This window comes from Ursus maritimus, unplaced genomic scaffold (assembly GCF_017311325.1).
Source record: "Ursus maritimus isolate PB19 unplaced genomic scaffold, ASM1731132v1 scaffold_2, whole genome shotgun sequence".
In the NCBI taxonomy this organism is placed as follows: domain Eukaryota; kingdom Metazoa; phylum Chordata; class Mammalia; order Carnivora; family Ursidae; genus Ursus; species Ursus maritimus.
This window is the reverse complement of record NW_024424452.1, coordinates 84,609,491-84,635,809: the sequence shown is the minus strand read 5'-3', so window position 1 is coordinate 84,635,809 and position 26,319 is coordinate 84,609,491. Positions and strand designations below refer to the sequence as shown.

General features: G+C 36.9%; 1 protein-coding gene across 4 annotated transcripts in view; it reads left to right on the top strand.

Annotated features, from left to right (window-relative positions):
* Positions 1 to 26,319, top strand: part of SWT1 (SWT1 RNA endoribonuclease homolog) — a 112,011-nt gene that overhangs the window by 60,030 nt on the left and 25,662 nt on the right. For all 4 annotated transcript variants that reach the window (XM_040636279.1, XM_040636280.1, XM_008697028.2 and 1 more), the window contains one exon: positions 25,843 to 25,909. In XM_040636279.1, the coding sequence (XP_040492213.1) occupies positions 25,843 to 25,909 (67 nt within the window). The remainder of the gene's footprint in view (positions 1 to 25,842; positions 25,910 to 26,319) is intronic.

Sequence of the window (26,319 nt, the reverse complement as noted above, 5' to 3'; positions counted from 1 at the left end):
TAAGTAAAAGCTTTTTATGGCACCTATATTGCAGTTTGATAAACACTGCTCTAACAGATTGCTCAGGACTTAATTTTTAGAATAACTAGATTTTATTTTACGTATCTGAAGCTTTTATCTATGCTCCCCAGGATTTGTAATTCAAGAATAGGACATAAGGACCTTTATTTTTATTCTGAGTATCAGTGGGTTGATGTCACAATTATTCCTTCCATCCCTGAAGCATTTCTAAATGTCGGTGTTCCCTGTTTTTAGTCAATAAAATTCAGGTTTGGGTGAGAGAGTTAAATATTTCCCATCATAAACTCCATGATCACAGCAGAATTAAACAATCAAATATATATCTTGAAGATAAGAAATATTTTAGTTTGTTTATGGAGTTTTTTTATTTAAAATCAATATTCTTTTAAATTTGCCTTTTGTTTGTAGCTGGTTATTTCTACCTGATGATTTATTGATCTGATATTTGATTAAAATTCCCTGCTGTTTAATCTTTTGTTAAGAAATGCTAGAACCAGTTAAAACTACATTTTTCAATGAAGCTGTTGGAGTAAATTGACTAAATCAGTGGGGTTAAATATTAGTAAAATAAATGAAATAGGGGAAATTAATTAAAGGTGCTGAATAAGGGCTATTATAGTAATTTTAACTTAAATACTAAATATATGGGATAAAGCCAGATGATCAGTTCTGATTCCTTCTTACAGAGTAGTTGTATGAAAGGCTTAAAGTTAGAGACTCTAAGATTATTCCCATCTATTTTGAGAAATATCCTCTTGTGCCTCCAAAGATCTTTTTACACGGTGGTAGGCCGACCATCTGGCCTGTTTTAGAAGTGATGCAATCAGTATGTTCAAGGTTACTTCTCAATGATATAAAAGGTTGAGTCCACCTCAGGACAGTGTTTTCTACATAGAAGACAATCAATACATGTTCATTTTTTTTTTTTTAAGATTTTATTTTTTGTCAGAGAGAGAGAGCACAAGCAGAGGGAGAAGCACGGAGAGGGAGAAGCAGATTCCCTGCTGGGCAAGGAGCCCGATGCGGGACTTGATCCCAGGACCCTGAGATCATGATCTGAGCCAAAGGCAGATGCTTAAGCCAACTAGGCTTCCCTCAATAAATATTTATTGTATATCAGAAATCCCTGGAATTATCTAACATTTTGATGTGCCAGTTCCTATTAATAAGGCATAATAAACCTTCTAGAATCAACGTATTCTTACCCTTAGTAATAATGAAACTATAAGTTGCAAATTTTCCAGTTAATCTTTCCTTCTGCCAGCATTAAGCTAATTTACTTTTGACAGCATGTAGCTGTATATTTTCCCCAATTTAATTGTTGAGCTAAAATACATTATGAAAATCATCAAAATTATATTTTCTATATTAAAGATGGTAATTTATGCAGATTTTATTTTAAACCCTTTTGATAATAGATTACAAAGTGTGAGTACTTTGGTACAGTAGTGGAGCATAAAATAGTATAAAGAATGTACCCATCAGCCTTCTTCAAAAGGATTTGCATTCATTTACTAGGGTTATTGTTGTAGAAAAAGTGAAACACTATGACCTTTTGGGGGTTGCTAGATACTGGCTCTGAGTTAATGCCAATTCCAGAGACCTAAAATTCCATTGCAGTTGGAGAAATGGTCAGAGGGAGACCAGTCCACCTTGACTGATAAATAGTAGCTACTGATTTGTTTGAAAACTTGGGAAAAAGGAGCTTGGAAGTCTGATGACAGGGACGTCTGGAGAAGAGGTACATAGATGGGCATCTTGTAATGGGCATAGAGTAGGAGGGTATTTGTGTCCCATGTGAATACACATCAAGGCTACCCAATGCAGAGGAGACTCTGTAATCAGATGGGTAAGTCCAGCTGTCCTGTAGATGTCAGTCTCTCCCTAGCCACCCCAGTGTTTGGTCAGTGAGCTCTTATACGAAGGGACAACAGCAGCTTCTGTAAGATGAGCTCAAAAGTGGGACTTCCCCTCATGAAGGCTGCTCTAGCTACTATCTGTGCTGAGAGCCCAAACTGTCACCTGCAGAGGCAAATGCCAAGCATTCAGTAAGGCACCATTCCCTTGGAGACCAGTAAGCCATCTAGTGGCAGTGATTTGTCCTCACCAGGAATAGATACTTCTTTTGGTTATGGTTTTTTTTTTCCTCACTGTAGTGATTCTGCCAGCAAATCCATCTATTGATTTAAGAGATATCTTGGCCACTGCCTTGGTATGCCCTACAACTAACTTTTATAGCAAAAGCGCAGCTATGGCTACATGGAATTCATTGTCTTTATCATACATTAATCTAAGGAGCTGGCTTTGCAAAGCACTGGAGTGACCTATAAGAATATTATTTACCATAGCAGTGGTGAAGTTTGAGGGCTGTTTTCCCCTTAGTCAGAATGTGTAGGATTAAAGAATCAAGGGGAGCAAGTGGTAATGGTTTCTCTATTATTATACTAAATAACTCTTCTGGTAACAAGTACTGTTTCAGTCATTGCTTACGCAGGAAAAAAGAATTTCAAACAGAAAATTTAATAGACATACTTAATACTGTTGGAAGGACTGGAAGAGAAAAAGGGAGAAAGTGGGCATATCTGGAGGCATAAAAAAGAAGAGGGTTTTTAATACATTTTGAAAATATCTTGTATCCTGGTGCCCTCTGTGCCATAGGAACACAATACATGATTACTGTGACTGTTTTTTAAAAGTCAACAGTCATCCTATGCAGTGTTTTCTGTGCAGAAAAAGAGCCCTTCTTCAGTGTGTTCCATTCAATGAAGCTTTAATTGTTTTTTGCTTTACATATTTAAGCTTAGGGCACCCATCTGTCCTCAAAGCAAAACAAAGAAAATATAAATTATTTTTAGTACCATTAATCAGGAATTATTTCTTTTCATAAATGTATAGATTTCCAGAGAAGTTGCAGAGAGATAATTGTATTATAACCTGAGCCAACATACTTTTCATACCCATGCGTATTCAACTTCCTATTGAAAGTCAGGGTAAGTGAGATTGTGTGAGCAGGGGAAGGGAGAGAGGAAGAAAGAGAATCTTAAGCAGACTCCGCATTGAGCCTGACACGGGGCTTGATCTCACAACCCTGAAGTCATAACCTGACCCAAAACCAAGAGTCGGAGGCTTAACCAACTGAGCCACCCAGACACCCTGAAAGTCACCTTTTTTTTTTTTTTTGGAAGTCACCTTTTTTTCCCCAAAAGTCACTTTAAATAGAATTCCATGTTCAGAAATTTATTGCCAGTTCTTAAACTTAGATACTTCTGTGATGTAATTACTCGTGGGAAGGGACCATTGTTTATACACCTATTCCTTGGATTTCTACACTCTGTCTCAGTTCTGTGTCTTACCTTGGCTCTAGGGTGATTGGTTCTTGCTGCCACTCTCCTATCTGTCTACCACCAACAGAGCCACTGATCTCTCTTTTCTCTACATGCGAGATATGAAAAATACTCTTAGTTCAACTAAGATATAGTAGGACTTTATCGAGGGAACCTTCACTAAAAAGCTAATGAATATATGACTAAACAGAAAGAAAAAAAAAGGCAGTTCAACAATTCTTTGTGCTGAACCAATCAAAAGATTAGCTGCAAAAGAAATTGCATACTTCACAGTTTATCTACTTGATGGTTAATTTCCCTTTACCTCACCCCTCATGTTCTGCTACACGACAAATCATCTCAAAACTTATTGGCTTGAAACACTGGCAATCAGTTATTTTCTCTCATGGTTCTGGGGGTTGACTGGACTCAGCTGGGCAGTTCTCACTTGGGATCTCTTGTGCAGTTGCAGTCAGATGGTGTCTGATGTCGTCTCAAAGGCTGGCTGATACTGGATGTTGACTAGAACACCAACATGTAGCATCTTCTTGTAGCTTCAACTTCCTCAGAGGCTGGTTTCCAAGAGTGTCCAATAATATCAGGTGGAAGTTATATTGCCTTTAATGACATCGCCTCAGAAATCCTATAGTTTCATTTTCTCTGTGGTCACAGACCTGCCTAGATCCAGGGGAAGGGAACATAGACCCTATCTGTTGATAGAAGGAGGAATGTCAATATTACGTTGTAAGAAGAACATGTGAATGAGAGATCTTGTTATGTGACCATCTAGGAACAACAGTTTATATCCCTTCTACTGGCCAAATATACTCATCTCTCTTCTCAAGACCACCATGTTTTATCCCATTAGGACATTAGCTTAAAATCTAGGATCTTATCATTTAAATCAGGTCCAGGTGTGGTTGAGGCAAGGCTTTCTTTGGTGTGACTCCTAGGGTACCATGCCTCTCTATCTGTAGTGTGAACTAAAGAGACAAGTTTGTTGCCACCATCTCCCAACATATAATATCGAAACAGGCAAGGATACATGCTATATACCTTCACATTCAAAATGGCGTGGGGGCGGTGGGTGGCGGGACAAGAGGCACACAGAATTCCAGCAATTCTGAAATCCATCTATGCACGTGTTACCACTTCCTTCATTAGGACTCAGTCCCGCTGCCTGCAAATTATTTACAGCTGCTCTTGACTCTGTTCCCTGGGCTCTTGGTTTTGGCCTCTGAACTTTTAACATAAGAAAAGTAAGCTGCAACTGAGGAGCCTTCTCTCCCTGTCTCCTGTTCATTGAAGGTAGGGGAGTCCAAAACCTCTTTTCATTTTGTATTATCTCTAGCCCATTTAGTCCAAGTGGTGGTACTTCTACTAGAACAGTCCTCTAAAAACTGTTTTCTGTGAATCTTACTGGGGTTCACTCCATTAGACAAAAATTACAACCACAGAATTTTCTGAAATAAACACTTGCACTTAAACCCTACCTTGGGCTCCCCATGAAGCTGCTTCAGTACCCTTAATATTTTTGGAAATCCTGTTTAACAAAATTTGTGAGGCACACTCTTAAGACCCTCAAAGGGCCTTTTGTCTGTCTGAAAAATACTCCAGGGCACCTTAGGTCTTTCTGAGGTCTCAGCAAAAGGTTTTACAATAATGCTATTATGGTTTTCATCTTTAAACCATGTTTTCCTGCCAAACCTATTAAAGGTAAATATTGAATAATACTTATAGTTCTAACCTACTGAAAAATTTGGTTGTTACTTTAGGAATTTTTGATACACTCTGTGCCTTTGCAACATGTTTCCTCTACTCACCACTAGATCCTGTCACCACCACCCTCCCCTCCTTATACGCTCTCCTTTTGTGATCACATCTACTCCCAATCCCTTCACGAACGTTATTTCAATCTTACTGTCTCCTTGGTTCAGTTGTGAGCTTGCTGCTCTTACTCTAAATGTCTAAAACTGAGCTCATCATTTAAACTAGTGCCACCTGACTCCTTTCTGTTTTCTTCCTCTCTTTCTTAAGGTACAGGATTTTTTCTGTGTCCATTAGCTCAAATTTGTTCGTTGTATGTTGTTCATATTAGTATACGATTACTGATTTTTGTCTGAGCAGTTCTGTGATTTTTGTTAAAATTTCCAACTGTAGTTGTGAGCTTCTCAATTTCTTATGGAAATGCTGTCAGTGTTTGCTTTCTGTATTGTGAGGTTATGGTATATCTTCCTGATGAATTGTTTTCCTCTACTGCTAATAATTTTCCCTTCAAGTTTATTTTGTCATATGTTAATCCTGCCAGACCAGCTTTCTATTTTCTTTTTTGCTAGTATGAGATAAAGAGAAAATTTTTATTTTATTCTGGGTGATTATTTCTTTAATTTAAAAAATTTTTTTATTTAAATTCAACTTAGTTAACATATAGTGTATTATTAGTTTTGGGGGCAGAGTTCAGTGATTCATCAGTTGCATTTAACACCCAGTGCTCATTGCATCATGTGCCCTCCTTAATGCCCGTCACCCGGTTACCCCATCCCCCACCTTCCTTAATTTTTTTTTTACATGACATAAAGCTAGACTTGTTTTTTTTTTATTGATAATAAGTAAAATCTATTTACATAAATATTATTACTGGTATATTTGGACTTATTTCTACCATCTTTTTTTTTTATAACTTTCAGACAGGTTTATTAATCCAGAAATACCACCCTACATTTGCAAATGTTGAAATCTGTAAGGATAAACAGTTGTTACAGAAGCATAAGAGAGCAGTGCAGAAGTGCCTACTCATTGGGGTAGAGACATAAACCCATAGAGTGAATGAACTAAAACAACAACAACAACAAACGTTTCCAGGTGCTATACAAATGGATATTTTAGATGAAGGGAAACCGCTTGCTTATCACTGAACTAAAATCTTGGCTTGTATTCATCTTATTAAACAAAAACTGTGTTCCCCAAACATCTACAAGTTCAGCTACTAAAATTCCTTTAAAGATCTTTGTGGGTGGTTCCATAGTAAGGGTCAGCCTGAGGTGCACCAATGTGGGACTGCGCAGTGTCACTTTACCTTTTGTATTTGTCGTACTTTCCTTTGTCCTTGCTTGCCTTTTATTGGATTGAACAAGGTGCAATGTTAGTTTTTCCAACCCTTTTATCCCACTACTCGTTGGGAAGTTGCATATTTTATTTCTATTTTATATTGTTACCCTTAAACTAATAAATGCATACTTGTTTTATAAAGTCTAAAATATCAGGATTGGGGCACCGGAGTGGCTCACTCAGTCTTTAAGGATCTGACTCTTGATTTCAGCTCAGGTCATGATCTCAGGATCGTGATGTCGAGCCCTGATCGGTTCGCCCTGGGCATGGAGCCTGCTTGGGATTCTCACCGCCCCTCCCTGCTCTAAAAAAAATCAGGATTATTCAGATCCCGAGTAAAACAAGGATGTTAAGGACACTTAAATTGTGATCTCTCTCCTCTTGTCTTCCTTATCCTTATTTTCTAACATTATAGTTTCACGTTGTTTTAAACCACTCCCCAGACTATTGTTATTACATAAAATAGTTTTTGTTTTTATCCTCATTATATTTATTAGATGTTTGGAACTTTCAGTGCTTCCTTGATCCTACTCTTTCTTTTACGTTCAGTTTCCTATTTACCGAAGCAAATTTTTGAGTTCTTTTAGCAAAGGTCTAGGAATGGTAGATGCTCACCTTCTGACTCAGAGTGTTCTTTTGCTTTCATTCCTAATTGCTACTTAGCTGAGTGTGGATTCTAGGCTGACAGTTATTTTCCCTGAGCACTTTGAAGGTATAATTTAATTATCTTCTGTCCTCTTGGAAATGGGAAATCAGCTGTCAGCATATTCCTTTTTCTTAGTAGGTCATCTGTCTTCTTTTTTCTCTGAGTGCTTTTAAGATATTCCTCTATAACTTTTATGTTTAGTAATTTTATTGCAATATGTCTAGGTATAGGTTTTGTTTTAATTTTTCTTTTTTTAATTTAAATTCAATTAACATTTAATTAATTAACATAGTGTATTATTAGTTTCAGAGGTAGAGTTCAGTGATTCATCATTTTTTTTTTCTTAAGATTTTATTTATTTGACAGAGAGAGAGACAGCCAGTGAGAGAGGGACACAAGCAGGGGGAGTGGGAGAGGAAGAAGGCTCCCAGCAGAGGAGCCTGATGTGGGACTCGATCCCAGAACGCCAGGATCACGCCCTGAGCCAAAGGCAGATGCTTAACGACTGAGCCACCCAGGTGCCCCCATCAGTCTTCTATAATACCCAGTGCTAATTACATCACGTGTCCTCCTTAAAGTCCATCACCCAGTTACCCCACCCCCTCCAGGAACCCTCAGTTTGTTTCCTGTAGTTAAGAGTCTCTTATGGTTTGTCTCCCTTTCTTTCTTTTTTTTTTTTTTTTAATGATTTTTTATTATATTATGTTAGTCACCATACAGTACATCCCCGGTTTCCGATGTAAGGCTCGATGATTCATTAGTTGTGTATAACACCCAGTGCACCATGCAATACGTGCCCTCCTTACTACCCATCCCCAGCTTATCCCATTCCCCCACCCTCCTCCCCTCTGAAGTCCTCAGTTTGTTTCTCATAGTCCATAGTCTCTCATGTTTCATTCCCCCTTCTGATTACCCCCCTTTCTTTATCCCTTTCTTCCCCTACTGATCATTCTAGTTCTTATGTTCCATAGATGAGAGAAATCATATGATAGTTGTCTTTCTCTGCTTGACTTATTTCACTTAGCATTATCTCCTCCAGTGCTGTCCATGTTGTAGCAAATGTTGAGAACTCGTTCTTTCTGATAGCTGAGTAATATTCCATTGTATATATGGACCACAACTTCTTAATCCAGTCATCTGTTGAAGGGCATCTCGGCTCCTTCCACAATTTAGCTATTGTGGACATTGCTGCTATGAACATTGGGGTGCATATGGCCCTTCTCTTCACTACGTCTGTATCTTTGGGGTAAATACCCAGTAGTGCAATGGCTGGATCATAGGGTAGCTCAATTTTTAACTTTTTAAGGGACCTCCACACTGTTTTCCAGAGTAGCTGTACCAACTTGCATTCCCACCAACAATGTAGGAGGGATCCCCTTTCTCCACATCCTCTCCAACAATTGTTGTTTCTTGCCTTGTCTATTTTTGCCATTCTAACTGGCGTAAGGTGGTATCTCAGTGTGGTTTTGATTTGAATTTCCTTGATGGCTAATGATTTTGAACATTTTTTCATGTGTCTGTTAGCCATTTGTATGTCTTCATTGGAAAAGTGTCTGTTCATATCTTCTGCCCATTTTTTGATTTGTTTATTTGTTTCTCGTGTATTGAGTTTGAGAAGTTCTTTGTAGATCTTGGATACCAGTCCTTTATCTGTAGTGTCATTTGCAAATATCTTCTCCCATTCCGTGGGCTGCCTCTTAGTTTTTCTGACTGTTTCCTTGGATGTGCAGAAACTTTTAATCTTGATGAAGTCCCATAAATTCATTTTATCTTTTGTTTCTCTTGCCTTTGGGGATGTGTCATGAAAAAGGTTGCTTTGGCCGATGTCGTAGAGGTTGCTGCCTATGTTCTCCTCTAGAATTTTGATGGATTCCTGTCTCACATCGAGGTCTTTCATCCATTTGGAGTTTATTTTTGTGTATGGTGTGAGAGAGTGGTCAAGTTTCATTCTTTTGCATGTAGCTGTCCAATTTTCCCAGCACCATTTATTGAAGAGACTGTCTTTTTCCCACCGGATGTTTTTTCCTGCTTTATCAAATATTAGTTGCCCAAAGAGCCGAGGGTCCATTTCTGGGCTCTCTATTCTGTTCCATTGGTCTATGTGTCTGTTTTTGTGCCAGTACCATGCTGTCTTTGTGATCACAGCTTTGTAGTACAGCTCGAAATCCGGCATTGTGATGCCCCCAGCTTTGTTTTTCCTTTTCAACAGTTCCTTGGAGATTCGGGGCCTTTTCTGTTTCCATACAAATTTAAGGACTGTTTGTTCCAGTTCTTTGAAAAATGTCCTTGGTATTTTGATCGGGATAGCATTGAAAGTGTAGATTGCTCTGGGTAGCATGGACATTTTAACTATGTTAATTCTTCCGATCCATGAGCATGGAATATCTTTCCATCTTTTTATGTCTTCCTCAATGTCTTTCAAGAGTGATTTATAGTTTCTAGAATATAGGTCCTTTACGTCTCTGGTTAAGTTAATTCCAAGGTAACGTATGGTTTTTGGTGCTATTGTAAATGGGATGGATTCCCTAATTTCTCTTTCTTCGGTCTCGTTATTCGTGTATAGAAATGCAACTGATTTCTGAGCATTGATTTTGTATCCCGCCACGTTACTGAATTGCTCTATAACTTCTAATAGTTTGGGAGTGGCTTCTTTTGGGTTTTCCATATAGAGTATCATGTCATCTGCAAAGAGAGACATTTTGACTTCTTCTTTGCCAATTTGAATACCTTTGATCCCTTTTTGTCGTCTGATTGCTGTTGCAAGGACTTCTAGTACTATGTTGAATAATAGTGGCGAGAGTGGGCATCCTTGTCGAGTTCCTGATCTTAAGGGAAAGGCTTCCAGCTTTTCCCCATTGAGAATAATATTTGCAGTAGGCTTTTCATAGATGGCTTTTATGAGATTGAGAAATGTACCTTCTATTCCTACACTCTGAAGGGTTTTAATCAGGAAAGGATGCTGTATTTTGTCAAATGCTTTTTCGGCATCGATTGAGAGGATCATATGGTTCCTGAGTCTTTTCTTGTTGATATGATGTATCACGCTGATTGATTTGCGAATATTGAACCACGCTTGCATCCCAGGTATGAATCCCACTTGATCGTGATGGATAATCCTTTTAATGTACTGTTGGATTCTATTAGCAAGTATCTTGTTGAGGATTTTGGCGTCCATATTCATTAGGGAAATCGGTCTGTAATTCTCCTTTTTGATGGGGTCTTTGCCTGGTTTGGGGATCAAGGTAATATTGGCCTCATAGAATGAGTTTGGTAGCTTTCCTTCTGTTTCTATTTTTTGAAATAGCTTTAGGAGAATAGGTATTATTTCTTCTTTGAATGTTTGGTAGAATTCCCCAGGAAAACCGTCCGGGCCTGGAGTTTTGTTATTTGGAAGGTTGTTTATCACTGACTCAATTTCTTCATAATTAATTGGCCTGTTTAAGGAATCAATTTCTTCCGGTTTCAATCTTGGTAGTTTATAGGTTTCCAGGAAGGATTCCATCTCTTCCAGATTGCTTAGTTTATTGGCATATAGCTGTTGATAAAAATTTCTAATAATCCTTCCAATTTCAATGGTGTTCGTCGTGACCTCTCCTTTTTCATTCATAATTTTAATAATCTGGGTCCTTTCTCTTTTCTTTTGGATAAGTCTTGCCAGTGGTCTGTCAATTTTATTGATTCTCTCAAAGAACCAGCTTCTAGTCCTGTTGATCTGCTCTACTGTACTTCTGGTTTCTGCTTGATTGATTTCAGCTCTAATTTTGGTCAACTGCTTCCTCGTGCGTGGATTAGGCCTGTCCCTCTGTTGCTGTTCCAGCTTCTTGAGGTGAGAATATAAAAACTGCATTTTAGATTTTTCTATTCTTTTGAGTGAGGCTTGGATGGCTATGTATTTCCCCCTTAGGACTGCCTTTGCAGTATCCCATAGGTTTTGGACTGTTGTATTTTCATTCTCATTGGTCTCCATAAATTGTTTAATTTGATTTTTGATTTCCTGGTTTATCGAGTCATTCCTGAGCAGGATGGTTCTTAGTCTCCAAGTGTTTGAGTTTCTTCCAAATTTTTCCTTGTGGTTGAGTTCCAATTTCAGAGCGTTGTGGTCTGAGAATATGCAGGGGATAATTTCAATCTTTTGGTATCGGTTGAGACCTGTTTTGTGTCCCAGAACATGGTCTATTCTTGAGAATGTTCCATGGGCATTAGAATAGAATGAGTATTCTTTGGTTCTGGGGTGTAGTGTTCTATATATATCTAAGAGGTCCAACTCGTCGAGTATGGCATTCAAAGCCTTTGATTCTTTGCTTAGTTTTTGCCAGGGTGTTCTGTCTATTTCTGATAGTGGAGTGTTGAGGTCCCCTACTATTAATGTATTTTTATTTATATGTCTCTTTATTCTGGTTAAGAGTTGGCTTGTGTATCTTGCTGCTCCCCTGTTGGGGGCATATATATTTATAATTGTCATATCCACTTGTTGAATACTTCCCTTAAGAATAATATAGTGCCCTTCTGCGTCTCTAACTATAGTCTGTAGTTTAAAATCCAATTTATCTGATATGAGAATTGCTACCCCAGCTTTCTTTTGAGGTCCATTTGCGTGAAAGATGGTACTCCATCCCCTTACTCTCAGTCTGAATGCATCTTTGGGTTTGAAATGAGTCTCTTGTGGTTTGTCTCCCTTTCTGATTTCATCTTCTTTTATTTTACCCTCCCTTCCCCTGTGATCCTCTGTTTTGTTTCTTAAATTCCACATGTGAATGAGATCATATGGTAATTGTCTTTTTCTGATTGACTTATTTCACTTAGCATAATACCTTCTAGTTCTATCCACATTGTTGCAAATGGCAGGATTTCATTTTCTTTGATAGCTAAGTAGTATTCCATTGTGTGTATATATATATGTATATATATGTATATATATATGTATATATGCCACATCCTTTTTATCCATTCATCTGTTGATGAACATCTGGGCTCTTTCCATAGTTTGGCTATTGTGGGCATTGCCGCTATAAACATTGGGGTGCATATGCCCCTTCAGATAATTACATTTGTATCTTTGTGGTAGATACCTAGTAGTGCAATTGCTGAGTAGCTCTATTTTCAACTTTTTGAGGAACCTCCATAGTTGTTTTCCAGAGTGCCTGCACTAGCTTGCATTCCAACCAACAGTGTAAGAGGGTTCCCCTTTCTCTGTATCCTTGCCAACATCTGTCATTTCCTGGCTTGTTAATTTTGGCCATTCTGACTGGTGTGAGGTGATATCTCATTGTGGTTTTGATTTGTACTTCCCTGATGCCAACTGATATTGAGCATTTTTTTATGTGTCTGTTGGCTATCTCTATATCTTCTTTGGAAAAATGTCTACTTACATCTTCTGCCCATTTTCTAACCGGATTGTTTGTTTTTTGGGTAAGTTTTTTGATAAGTTCTTTATAGATTTTGGATACTATTCCTATTCTGTTGGTTGTCTTTTGGTTTTGTCAGCTGTTTCCTTTGCTGTGCAAAAGCTTTTAATCTTGATGAAGTCCCAATAGTTCATTCTTGCCTTTGTTTCCCTTGCCTTTGGAGATGTGTTTAGCAAGAAGTTGCTGTGGCCAAGGTCAAAGAGGTTGCTGCCTCTAGGATTCTGATGGATTCCTGTCTCACATTTCGGTCTTTCATCCATTTTGAGTGTATTTTTGTGTATGGTGTAAGGAAATGGTCCGGCTTCATTCTTCTGCATGTGCCTGTCCAATTTTCCTGACACCATTTGTTGAAGAGACTGTCTTTTTTCCTTTGGATATTCTTTCCAGCTTTGTCGAAGATGAGTTGACCATGGAGTTGAGGGTCCATTTATGGGTTCTCTATTCTGTTCCATTGATCTGCGTGTCTGTTTTTGTGCCAGTACCATACTGTCTTGATCAATATAGCTTTGTAATATAACTTGAAGTCCAGAATTGTGATACCAGCAGCTTTGGTTTTCTTTTTCAACATTCCTTTGGCTATTCAGAGTCTTTTCTGGTTCCGTACCAATTTTAGGATTATTTGTTCCAGTTCTGTGAAAAAAGTTGATGGTGTTTTGATAGGGGTTGCATCGAATGTATAGATTGCTCTAGGTAGCATAGACATTTTAACAATATTTGTTCTTCCAATCCATGAGCATGGAATGTTTTCTATTTCTTTATGTCTTCCTCAGTTTCTTTCATGAGTGTTCTATAGTTTTCTGAGTATGGATCCTTTGCCTCTTTGGTTAGGTCATTCCTAGGTATCTTACGGTTTTGAGTGCAGTTGTAAATGGAATCGACTCCTTAATTTCTCTTTCTTCTGTCTCATTGTTAGTATATAGAAATGCAACTGATTTCTGTGCATTGATTTTATGTCCTGCCATTTTGCTGAATTCCTGTATGAGTTCTAGCAATTTTGGGGTGGAGTCTTCGGGGTTTTCCATGTAGAATATTGTGTCATCTGTGAAGAGTGAGAGTTTGACTTCTTCTTTGCTGATTCAGATGCCTTTTATTTCTTTTTGTTGTCTGATTGCTGAGTCTAGGACTTCTAAGTACTATATTGAACAGCAGTGGTGATAGTGGACATCCCTGTTGTGTTCCTGACTTTAGGGAAAAAGCTCTAAGTTTTTTCTCATTGAGAATGATACTCACTGTGGGCTTTTTGTAGATGACTATGTGATATTGAGGTATGTTCCTTCTGTCCCTACACTGTGAAGAGTTTTAATCAAGAAAGGATGTTGTACTTTGTCAAATGCTTTTTCTGCATCTATTGAGAGTATCATATAATTCTTGTCCTTTCTTTTATTTATGTAGTGTATTGTATTGATTGACTTGCAGATGTTGAACAACTTGCAGCCCAGGAATAAATACCACTTGGTCATGGTGAATAATCCTTTTAATGTACTGTTGGCTAGTATCTTGATGAGAATTTTTGCATCCATTTTCATCAGGGATATTGGTCTGTAATTCTCCTTTTTGGTGGGGGTCTTTATCTGGTTTTGGGATCAAGGTAATGCTGGCCTCATAAAAAGAGTTTGGAAGTTTTCCTTCCATTTTGATTTTTGAAATAGCTTCAGAAGAATAAGTATTAATTCTTCTTTAAATGTTTGGTAGAATTCCCCTGGGAGCCATCCAGCCCTGGACTCTTATTTGTTGGGAGATTTTTTATTACTGCTTCCATTTCCTTGCTGGTTATGGATCTGTTCAGGTTTTCTGTTTCTTCCTGTTTCAGTTTTGGTAGTTTATATGTGTCTAGGAATGCATCCATTTCTTCCAGATTGCGTAATTTGTTGGCCTATAGTTGCTCATAATATATTCTTATAATTGTATTCTTTGGTGTTGATTGTGATCTCTCCTCTTTCATTCATGGTTTTATTTATTTGGGTTCCCTCTCTTTTCTTTTGGATAAGTCTGCCTAGGGGTTTATGATCTTATTAATTCTTTCAAAGAACCAGCTCCGAGCTTCATTGATCTGTTCTACTGTTCTTTTGCTTTCTATTTCATTGATTTCTGCTCTAATATTTATTAATTTTCTTCTCCTGCTGGGTTTAGGCTTTATTTCCTATTCTTTCTCTATCTCCTTTAGGTGTAAGGTTAGATTGTGTATTTGAGACCTTTCTTGTTTCTTGAGGAAGGCTTGTATTGCTATGTTCTTCCCTCTTAGGACCGCCTTTGCTGCATCCCAGAGGTTTTGAACAATTGCGTTTTCATTTTCATTTGTTTCCATGAATTTTTAGATTCTTCTTTAATTTCCTGGTTGACCCATTCATTCTCTAGTAGGATGCTCTTTAGCCTCCATGTATTTGAGTTCCTTCCAAATTTCCTTTTGTGATTGAGTTCCAGTTTTGAAACATTGTGGTCTGAAAATATGCAGGGAATGATCCCAATTTTTTGGTACTGGTTGAGACCTGATTTGCGACCCAGTATGTGATCTATTCTGGAGAATGTTCCATGTGCCCTAGAGAAGAATGTGTATTCTGTTGCTTCAGGATGGAATGCTCTGAATATATCTGTTAAGTCCATCTGTCCAGTGTATCATTCAAAGCCCTTGTTTCCTTGTTGATCTTCTGCTTAGATGATCTGTCCATTGCAGCGAGGGGGGAGTTAAAGTCCTGCTATTATTGTATTATTATCAATGTGTTTCTTTGATTTTGTTATTAATTGGCTTATATAATTGGCTACTCCCATGTTAGGGGCATAAATATTTATAATTGTTAGATCTTCTTGTTGGATAGACCCTTTATTGTGATATAGTGTCCTTCCTCATCTCTTGTTATAGTCTTTGGTTTAAAATCTAATTTGTCTGATAGAAGGATTGCCACCCTAGCTTTCTTTTGATGTCCATTAGCATGATAAATGGTTTTCTACCCCCTCACTTTTAATCTGGAGGTGTCTTTGGGCCTAAAATGAGTCTCTTGCAGGCAGCATATCTCTAGGTCTTGCTTTTTTATCTAATCTGTTACCTTGTGTCTTTTGATTGGGGCATTTAGCCCATTTACATTCAGAGTTAACTATTGAAAGATAATTTAGTGCCATTGTATTACCTGTAAAGTTCCTGTTTCTGTATACTGTCTTTGTTCCTTTCTGGTCTATGTTATTTTGGGGGCTCTCTCTTTGCTTAAAGAATCCCCTTTAATATTTCTTGCAGGGCCGGTTAAGTGATCACAAATTCTTTTAGTTTCTGTTTGTTCTGGAAGCTTTTTATCTCTCCTTCTATTTTGAATGACAGCCTTCCTGGATAAAGTATTCTTGGCTGCATATTTTTCTTTTTCTTTTTTTTTTTTTAAGATTTTATTTATTCGACAGAGATAGAGACAGCCAGTGAGAGAGGGAACACAAGCAGGGGGAGTGGGAGAGGAAGAAACAGGCTCATAGAGGAGGAGCCTGATGTGAGGCTCGATCCCACAACACCGGGATCACGCCCTGAGCTGAAGGCAGATGCTTAACCGCTGTGCCACCCAGGCGCCCCATACTGCTGCATATTTTTCTTACTTAGCACCCTGAATGTATCATCCCAGTCCTTTCTGACCTGCTAGGTCTCTGTGGATAGGTCTGTTGCTAGTCTAATGTTTCCACCATCGTAGGTTAAGGAGCTCTTGACCCAAGCTGCTTTCAGATTTTCTCTTTGTCTCTGAGATTTGCAAGCTTCACTATTATATATGTCAAGGTGTTGACCTATTTTTATTGATTTTGAGGGGCGTTCTCTGTGCCTCCTGGACTTGAATGACTGTTTCCTTTCCCAAATTAGGGAAGTTCTCTGCTGTAATTTGCTCCAATATACCTTCTGCCCCTCCCTCTCTCTTTCCTCTTCTTCTGGGATCCCAGTTATTCTAGTATTGTTTCACATTATGGTATCACTTCTCTCTTGAATTCTCCCCTTGTGATCCAGTAATTGTTTATCTATCTTTTTCTCAGCTTCTTTATTCTCCATCATTTTGTCTTTTTTTTTTTTTTAAAGATTTTATTTATTTATTTGACAGAGAGAGAGGCAGCCAGCGAGAGAAGGAACACAAGCAGGGGGAGTGGGAGAGGGAGAAGCAGGCTCCCAGCAGAGGAGCCTGATGTGGGACTCGATCCCAGGACTCTGGGATCACACCCTGGGTCGAAGGCAGACGCTTAACGACTGAGCCACCCAGGCGCCCCCATCATTTTTTCTTCTATATCTAACTCTCTCTTCTGTCTTATTTATCCTAGCAGTTAGACCTCCATTTTTTGTTGTATCTCATTAATAGCCTTTTTGATTTCAACTTGATTAGATTTTAGTTCTTTTATTTCTCCATAAAGGGATTCTCGTGTCTTCTATGCTTTTTGCAAGCCCAGCTAGTATTTTTGTAATCGTTATTCTGAACTCTAATTCCAACATCTGACTTATATCCATACTGATTAGGTCCCTAGCAGTCATTACTGCCTCTTGTTCTCTTTTTTAGATGAGTTTTTCTGTCTTGTCATTCTTGCAGAATGTGGTCACTTTTCTATTTGTAGAGTTGCAGCAATTCTTTTCTTAGATCTCTGGTTGAGTTTATAGTTGTCAGAATGATGTGATAGCTTTCTAGCTGAATTCCTGGGACCAGACAAAACTAAGGTCTCCTACTCCTCTGTCATTTTGGAAAAGTGTTTTAATTTTTCTTGAGATGCGGTATTCTTTCTTCAGTCTGAAGACTCCCACCTTCGGTTCTAGAAATTCTCTTTCATTCTCTCTTCCATTATTGCCTGTCCCCCATTCTCCTTCTTCTCTTATTTAGGAATTTCTATTCCTGCCTCTCCTCATTCTCTCAGCCATATCTCCTAACTCCTTTCTTTTTTTTTTTTCATCTCTTTCATCCTTTCATGCCATATTCTGAATAATCTCCTCAGATTTAATTCCTTAGATTTTATTTTCACCAATTCTTTTTTCCCCAATTTTAAATAATTTTATTTAATGATTTAAAAATATGGAATACCTTCACATTGCTTAAAAATAATTCAAAAGGCAAAAAGGATACAGAGTGAGTGAAAATTCTTCTTCCGATCCCTTTTACCTCAGCTACCTTGTTCTCTTCTTCAAGAACAACCAACATTAGTCACTGTAGATTCTCTCTTGTTTATACTTTGTTTGTGCTACCCGATTTAAAGAGAGACTAGATAGTAAGCTGTTTAAGGGCAGCAACTCTTTTGATTTTTAATATATCCCCATTCCACATAAGAATTAACATGTGATAATAAGTACAGAAATAATTAGAAAGAAACTACCTGCCACTTGGATCTTAATGCTATGATTTTGTAGTTAAGGGGTACAGAGTTTGATCCCCAAATTTGCATGGTTAGGAATTTTATCAGTTTACTGAAACCTTCTCATACTCACAGTAATCAAATTGAGAACAAAGTAAGCTGATATATCAGAATGCCCATTTATATATTTACATTGAAATTAGTAAGTGAACCAGAATATTTATAAACTGGATGACTCTTAGAGGAAAGTTAACACTGCAAACTAGATTAATTACCATGTTTTGTTGCTGACTCCTGGGGGTGTGGGCCTCAAGCTACAATAATCTCTTTTCTACTCTAGAGCTTCTTCTGCCACAGTTGGCTTTGCGCCTAAGCAGGGAAATTCTTTTCCTTTAATCTCTTTTTCCAAGTTCTATACAGACTACTACTTTTTGTTGACTATGTCAGTTCTGATAGTTATCTCAAAATTTTGAAAGACAACTGGACAGACATCAGTGTTTATATTGCTTTCATCACAGTCCTGTTTCCTAAGGATATATCTTGATGATTTTGATTAGAATGTGATGATCATTAAGGTTCTCTCAGCATATCTTGTATATTTGTATATCTTAGGATGAGTATTCATCTTACGTGTTCTGTATATCTAGAGGCATTCTGGGTAGGAACACAGACACTGGAGCCATCTTCCCTAGGTTTAAATCACTGCTCTTTTACTTTGTAGAGTGACTCCAAAGAGACTGAGCTTATGACCATTATATTATTATGCTTAAATGCCAATGTAGAAAATATACTGGAGGTAGAAGGTAATAACCCAGATAAAAGGATGAGTGAAGAGTATGTGGATACATAGTATTTACTGTAACCATCCTACAAAATTGACAGAAAGCTGCAGTATTTGTCAGTATGTTTTTATTGTATGTATATATACACCTAGCACATATGTAAGTCATAGAATCTGTCCCTTTAACTATCGGAATTATATTTTCCTTCTGTAGAATTGTTTTTATAATTAAATTACAAATGTAGTCATTAAAATTACCTATAAACTCTTCTTGTCCTACCACCAGTTTTAGAAAAAAAGATTTCCAGTAGATCAAATTTTAATTATTAATTTTAGCCAAACTACTCAAAAGCTCCTATATTTAATACTTATATCTAATTACTATAATCAGCTTACAAAGTTCTTTGTCCCTGAAGGGAAAACAGGAATATAAAATTTATCTAATTTGTTTAAATTGTTTAATTTTTTTCTTTTTACTAGTTTTAATTATATATGGTGTTCTTTCAAAATTTAGGGCTGATGGATAGCTCCCATTTGCATAGCTGATTTCACCAAATTAGCTATAGAAAATATATCATTTTAATTTTACTTGTAATAAGTAATCAAAAAAATAAAAAAAGGTACTCTAGGATCTAAGACTTTTCTTTTTCCTGGAGAGTGTTTCCTCATTGTTGATTTGATCAATTTTCACCCAGTTTATCAGTAATACATTTTAAACTGTCATCGGCAAAATCCAGTTTGGTGGTATTGATTGTCCAGGTATAGCACTGTGTTAAAATCAGAAGAGCCTAGCTTTGGGGGCGGGGGTCGGAATAATAAGAAGTTAAATCCTAGTTCCATCCATTTACTAATAACTCTGTCACTAAGATAGGTTAACCCCCCCCCTTTTTTTTTTTGTAACTTAATTTTTTTTTCTTATTATGTTATGTCAGTCACCATACAGGACTTCATTAGTTTTTGATGTAGTGTTCCATGCTTCATTGTTCGTGTTTAACACCCAGTACTCACTGCAGTATGTTCCCTCCTTAGGTTAAACTTTTTGTATCTGTTTCCTGATCTAGAAAATGGAGTTTGTAATAGTTGCTTTATTAAATTTCAGAGATTAGAGATAGCATTTGTCCAGTCCCTGGCACTGGTTAGATACTGAATAAATTATATTATCCCCAATAATGATGTAACAGCAGCTCATAATAACAATTAAGCCTTGGGTCAGTTCTTAGCTTAGAGAATATAAAATGAGTTTTTCGGATCATGCTGTAAACAAACATTTTCACTTCATGTAATTACTTTTTTTAACCTCATTTTTTAATTGTGGTAAAATATACCATAAAATTTACCATCGTTACCATTTTTGAGTGTACTTAGAAGTGTATTCATGTGGTGTTAAGTACATTCATAGTGCACAGCCATCGAACCATCCATCTCTGTAACCCAAACTGTCTTCCCATTAACTCCTCATTTCCCCCTTCCTAGCCTCTGACAGCCAACATTTTACTGTCTATGATTTTGACAACTCTGTGTAAACACAAAAGTGTTGAAAACAGGGTCTCAAAGTCGTCTTTGCATCCCATGTTCATAGCAGCACTATTTATAATACGTAAAACATGGAAACAACCCAAGTGTCCATCAGCAGATGAATAGATAGGCATTGTGGTGTAGTACATACAATGGAATATTATTCAGCCTAAAAAAGGAAGGAAATTCTGACATATGCTACAGCATGGATAAACTTTGAGGATATTATGCTAAGTGAAATAAGCCATGTAATTACTTTTTAAACTTATTAATTTTTTCACACTCTCAAAAACTGTTTTAAATATGATATTAATGTAAAACTCTGTCTTGCCAGCAGGGAATATAATATATTCAGTTCTGTGGGATGTAAGTTGTGATTTATAAATATCCAAGAACATGCTCTCTCTTCTTTTGAATTTCTAGAATTAGATATTAAACTTGAGTATTCTAGACATCTTTTCCCGCTCCTGAGCCTGTTGCTTTATTTTTTCTAAATAGGAGAAAAGCTTTGAATTTTTAAAATTCTAATTTAAAAAATTAGTTCATTTTAGTGCATTGTTTGATTTTTAATTTTAGTCAGGTTATTCTATTAACTTTCGTCTTTTTAAAAAATTTGAGTGGATGGGGGCGCCTGGGTGGTTTAGTTGGTTAAGCATCTGACTCTTGATTTCAGCTCAGGTCATGACCTCAGAGTTGTGAGATTGAGTCCTAAGTTGGGCTCCTTGCTGGGCGTGGGGCCTGCTTAGGATTCTCTCTCTCCTTCTCCCTCTGCCCCTTTCACCCCCCCTTAAAAAAAATGAGTGGATCATCTTTTTTTTTTTTCTTAAAGAGATCTATTGTTATGGGATGAGATGGAAATGAAATTTGTGTGATTCAGATTAACATGTTGCTTACTTAATGCTAATTGCTCATAGATAAAAAAGAAAACTCAAAGTGCTTATGTGGTTAAGTGTCAGGACTTCTAGTGAGTGTTGATTCTGCTACTAACTTCCTCTGTGGCTTTGAGAAAGCTGTAACAACCACAAAGATGGAGTGTTTGAACACACACAAAACAGTTTACCAGAAGCATTTGTTAAAAAGCAAATTAAAGAGCTACATTTAGAATTTCTTTATTTTATTTTTTAAAGATTTTATCCATTTATTTGAGAAAGTGAAAGAGGCGGGGAGAGAGAGAGAGAGTGCATGAGCACGGAGAGGGGCCAAGGGAGAGGGAGAAGCAGACTCCCCACTGAGCAGGGAGCCCAACTCAGGGCTCATCCCAGGACCCTGTGATCATGACCTGAGCTGAAGGCAGATGCTCAGCTAACTGAGCCACGCAGGTGCCCCTAAAATTCTTAAAAAGGACTTTATTTCATTTGATTTTGTAAAATCATTTGGAGGCAAGAAGATGGTAGTGGTGATCCTTTTTATTAGTAGAAAAAGCATGGGCTCCAGAGTTAAACCAATCGAGATTTAGATACCTACCACCACTCTGTGTGATCTTGGGCAAGTGTTTTATAACTCTGATCCTTGGTTTCTACATCCGAAAACTGGTTTTCATAACAGCTAATATTTATTGGCATGTGCCAGGCATTGTACTAAACACCTTAGATACATTCTTTTCTGTAGTTCATATAATAACCTTATACGGTAAATCTTACTCCCCTCATCTCACAGGTGAGCAGAAGTGTAGAAAAGCAAGTAATTTGATCAAGGTCACATAACTAAACTTGTGTTGTTAAAAGAATTAGAGATGATGTATGTAATATGTATGTAAAGTAGTGTCAGACTCTGAGTAAGTGTTCAGCAAGACATTATATGTTATTGTTGATGCTGTTTAAAAGAAACCAAAGTGCATTTGGGTCAGACTTGGCTTACAAATAGTCTGTGGGCTGAGGATTAAATTCTATTTTAGATGTCTATTTCCCAGTTGGGATTCCAGAATTCTAAAGTGAAATTTCCAGATTATAAACAACTTGAAGAAAGGCAGCCGTGCCTTTTAATTTTCTCTTATATTCCATAGTTTTCTCTTATATTCCATATACCAAATATAATACACATTTGAGAAAATGGTATGCATTTGATAAATACTTATTGATGATTATGAATTTCTTTTGAAAGGACAAATGTGGATGTATTTATAAATTAAAAATGGCCATTTTCTGAAAAGTATTTCATTTCCTTTAAGGGCTGATTCTTTCATTCTATTATTTTAAAGAGTTGCCACTGGAGGGTAATTTTAGGACTTTCATTATAAGAGTCTTTTGTTTTCACATTGGTATAAGAAAAAAAATGAGAAAGCTATAGAGAAGGCTGACCGCTCAAGAATTTCTGTGTGGGGAATTACTAAGGCATGGAAGTCCATAAACCATTTTTCTCCATTTATTTTTTTGTATATTTTCAACAAGCTGTACTTCTAGTTAGTGAAAGTTGGCAATTTTTTTTAGTACCAGGCCAAATTCCATTCTTATCAACTCAGAGTTCATAGGACATAATGAAGTCTAAATTCAACCCTAACTTGAATGTATTTTAATAAAGATGGCCTAGTCTATTGGGGACTCAGTTTACCTCAAAACAGTCTTTAAGAATAGTAAATTTTATAACAAATCCTATAATGTATATCCTAGTTTTAAAGAATAGCTTGTATAGCTTTAGTCTGATTGTAGCAATAACATATCTGTGAATGATGCTGACATACCAATATGCCTTTCTTCATTAGAATATAATTTTGTGATATTTTGTCAGATAATCAGATCTTTACAATTGGAGCAAATGCCTTCTTCCCTAGAAACTTAAAATTCCTGTGTTTCATCACTGGAATTACTTGTAAACTTGTTTGTTTACAAGTAGCAATTGACAAGTGGGAGGAGATTGTCAAATGGGTAACAATGAGATATTTTTCTTCCTTCATTATCTTCCTGTGCTTGGTCAGGATTTTTTTTTTTTTTCTTTCATAAGCTCTTTAGAATTATGATGCTTTGGTCTATGCCTCTTTGCCTTTTTGTTCACTAATGTATCCAAGGGTCTGGAACAGTGCTTGGCTCGTAGTAGGTCCCAAATATTTGTTGGATGAGAGAATAAAGGGTTTCTTGTTCTGCTCTTGGGCATCTTTACTATACATCTTGCTTTTTTACTTACCAGATACATTCTGAGGTTTAGCCACTCTCCACTAGATTTTGACTCATCGACTGGACTCTGTATTAGAGTAGGATATTATTTATAGAGACAACTGTGCTTTGTGATGATAAGAGGAAAAGAACTTACAGACTGAAAACACTCTAGAGACAAAAAGTAGATTAGTGGTTGCCTGGAGCTGGGATTGGAGGTGAGAACAGAAAGTGACTGCAAATGAGCAGTAGGCATCTGTTTTGTGTGAAGGAGATGCTCTGAAACTGCATTGTGGGGATCGTTGTACAGTTCTGTAAACTTACTAAAAATCACTGTGTTGTTAAAATGAGTGAATTTATAGTATGTAAACTGTACCTCAGTAAAATTATTAAAAAAAAAAAACAAAACTAGGTTGAGAGCGTATAATTTTTGAAAAAATTGGAAAACTAGAATGATGTAATTATTTTCTTTATTCCTTACTTTAGGTATGACTTGTTGCTATAGATAAATGACTAGTTTACCATTAAACCAGTTTTCCTGTGAAGTATTTCAGGACAGAGATGTTCATTTTATTCTCTGGAAAATACTTTCTTTTGCGATATTAGCTTGGAATTTATAAGGCTTTTAATATAAAACATCTTGTTATGTCTAATTTCCTAATCCTCTTTTATGGAAATAATCCAAAACTAGAAAAATGAAGAGATGTAAATTATTCCACATCGCTGATAGTTGGTTTACATTTGATTACAAAATTATGATACCCCATTTTTTTCCATTGCCTTTCTGAAAGATTAGTTCAACTTACCTAGATTGCTTTCTTTTCATTTTCTTTTTTTTTTTTTTTTTTTTTTTTAAAGATTTTATTTATTTATTTGACAGAGAGAGACAGCCGGTGAGAGAGGGAACACAAGCAGAGGGAATGGGAGAGGAAGAAGCAGGCTCCTAGCAAAGCCTGATGTGGGGCTCGATCCCAGAACACTGGGATCACGCCCTGAGCCGAAGGCAGACGCTTAACGACTGCGCCACCCAGGCGCCCCTCTTTTCATTTTCTTAAGTGAATTATTTATGGACTCTCTCTAATGTATTATCCTCCCCCCCATCTTTTTTTTTTTTCTCTTTTTTTGGTTAGGAGATTATTTGTATTTTAAAATTACTTGTTGGGTGAAAAGTTTTTCCATGAAACTACTATTTTTTGTATTCTGTATGTGTCTCCTCCCAGAGTACAGCCCCTTTAAAAATTTGACTATGTCCTGAAAAATTATTATAAAAGCTTTCCCACAAGTCTAATAAAAGCCAAATAGTTTAAAGATCTGATTAAGGTAATTGAGATCAGTTAACTGTAAAGTCCGAAGTTGTCAAGCATTAGCAAGGATGTGAGGACCTAGCGACATTGTAATTAAAAGGTATTTGTATTTTTTTTTAAGATTTTATTTATTTATGTGAGAGAGAGTGAGAGAGCACAAGCAGGGGGAGCAGCAGAGGCAGAGGGAGAAGCAGGCTCCCCACTGAGCAAGGAGCCCAACACTGGGCTCGATCCCAGAACCCTGGGATCATGACCTGAGCTGAAGGCAGATGCTTAACCGACTGAGCCACCCAGGCCAAGGCATTTGTATTTTAAGAATGAATTGAGGTGGTTTGATTTCTCATTAGTTAGATCATCATGCAGTTATTCTGTGGCTTGAAACTATTAGATGATAATAGTTGTTATTGTTACTATTATATTTGATAATATATGTAGTGCTGGCTGTATGTCAGACACTGTAATTCTAAAGACTTTTCTTAAGGAACTCATTTAATTCTGGTGAGAATCCTATGAAGTAAGGACTACTACCATGCTCATTTAACAGGTAAAGGAAAATAAGTCACATAGAACTCACTCAGGGTCACACAGCTGGAAAACCCAGGCAGGCAGGCATGGCTCATCATCACTATACCAAAATAAAAAAAAACACTTTTTCTTTTTTCAAAAGCAAAAAAAGAAAACCAAAAAAACCTTCATCCTGAAAGGATTAAGAAATCCATAGTATAAGAAAGTAAGAGTTAATAGTCTACTGCTAGATGGAGAAATATGTTCTTCCATTTCTTCTTTATTTTTATTTTTTTCCTCGTTTCCATTTGTGTTTTATTTATATATTTATATTTTTATGTCATTTATGTTACTTTCCATTGTTACTTTTATGACTCAGTGTTATTCTCCGGGATTGATATGCTCTGTTTACTCACGCTCTTTCATACTATGCTAGGCTGATAGTTCAAACAGTATTATTTGAATTTAGTCAGAAATCTTTTATTAGGATTTCTTTTATGTGTCTGATAGTTTATTCAGTTGTCCACTGGGATTGGTTGAACATTTCTGTGGGAACTCTTCAAGCATTACCTGCTGCTTAAAAGGTGTGAAGTATAAGTGCGCGTCACATTTCTGTCCACCTTTTGAGAAATCTGTATTATTGTAGCTCAAAAGGTGAATTTCATGTAAGAATGCTTATGGTTGTTGGTTAAATAGTGATGTATCAGTATAAATAAAAATATTTTAATAAATTGATCTCTGTTGAATTAAACTGATCATACAATAAATGATCTCACAGTATGGATATGTTTTAAAGAAAAGTTTAAGGTATTATTTTTTTAAATCATTCATTCCCATTCCTTTGTTTTTATTGTATTTTTTAGGATTTTGGCCCCTAACAGTAATTATCAAGATGTTGAGACTCTCTATAACTTCCTAATCAAGTATGAGGTATGAGAAATATTTTAAAATGCTTATCATATTTCTACCATAAACAAGTTTTACTATAAATAAACACGATAGAGGTCTAAAACCATCCGGATGCTATTTAACTGGCATTTGCTTTAATTTTTTAAAGGCCACGGAAGTTTGTCAAAGATCAAATTTTTTCTTTCATTCATAAAATAAAAACATGGAGTCCTAAAATAACACACTTTCTCCCACACAGAATTGTTTCTCACTAGGGGCACGGTTGTCATTTCGGGACGGGTCATTTCTCCATTGTGTGGAACTCTGCCGGCTGTTCAGCATCGCCGCTCCTCACGTACTAAATCCCAATATCTGAGTCCCTGTGACAACCGAAAATACCCTGCCGCCCCACTCAGCTCACAGACCCAGGTGGCCCCCAGGGAGAAAGAGCC